Source organism: Penaeus monodon, chromosome 31 (assembly GCF_015228065.2).
Source record: "Penaeus monodon isolate SGIC_2016 chromosome 31, NSTDA_Pmon_1, whole genome shotgun sequence".
Taxonomy (NCBI): domain Eukaryota; kingdom Metazoa; phylum Arthropoda; class Malacostraca; order Decapoda; family Penaeidae; genus Penaeus; species Penaeus monodon.
Genome location: NC_051416.1, coordinates 27,719,795 through 27,720,509, shown reverse-complemented (window position 1 = coordinate 27,720,509; position 715 = coordinate 27,719,795). Strand labels below are relative to the sequence as shown.

The 715-nt window shown below is 29.9% G+C and overlaps 1 protein-coding gene across 1 annotated transcript in view; it reads right to left on the bottom strand.

Moving 5' to 3' along the window:
* LOC119593135 (biogenesis of lysosome-related organelles complex 1 subunit 1-like) overlaps positions 1–715 on the bottom strand; it is a gene marked incomplete in the record, with an annotated part of 9,042 nt that overhangs the window by 4,752 nt on the left and 3,575 nt on the right. The window contains 1 exon segment of the mRNA XM_037942100.1: positions 589–681. Within this exon segment, the coding sequence (XP_037798028.1) occupies positions 589–649 (61 nt within the window).

Here is a 715-nt window from a genome sequence, read left to right as displayed (position 1 = left end):
AAATGTCTACATGTCTTATGGGCTGTGTCAAATCAACCTGACAAACATTTACAGCCAGCTGCATAAAATGACGCAAATCTCTCCCAAGAAAATGTTGAGTGAGAAGCATATATGGATACTCTTAAATATAATGATGTGGAATGTAAGGATATATCATACATGTTTCATTACATAATCAAGAAATCCCACTAAAAGGTAGAATGTTAGATGTCAAAGAAAAAAATTCAAATAAAGGACTTGTATGTAGAAAAAACATACCAAGGAAACTATACTGGATTTGCCAATGATAAAAAGGTTTATATTTTTGTAAAAGCATATATAATACACATAAAAACAAGAAAATTAACAAAAACCCTTAATCATTATGTATATATGTATATAAAAAACAAAAAACCATTGTATAAAAAATGCTCTAAAAATAGAAATATCAGATTCATAATCATGCTGGAATAAAATTCTGAACAAAGGCAGCAATGTTTTTCTTATTTTGTCTGTTTCTCTACATCTTTGAGGTTACAACAAAAGAAAATATGGCTAAATGTAAAAATCAGTTCAACAGAAATCTAGGATTAACATATAAAGTCTCACCCTGTTCTTCTTTCCGATTCTGCTGTCTGGTCTGGTGCTCTTTTACCATACTCGACAACATCTTGCCTATTCAATCTGCAGTATCAATGCAACCTGAAATACAAAAAGACTATGTATATTTTTATGC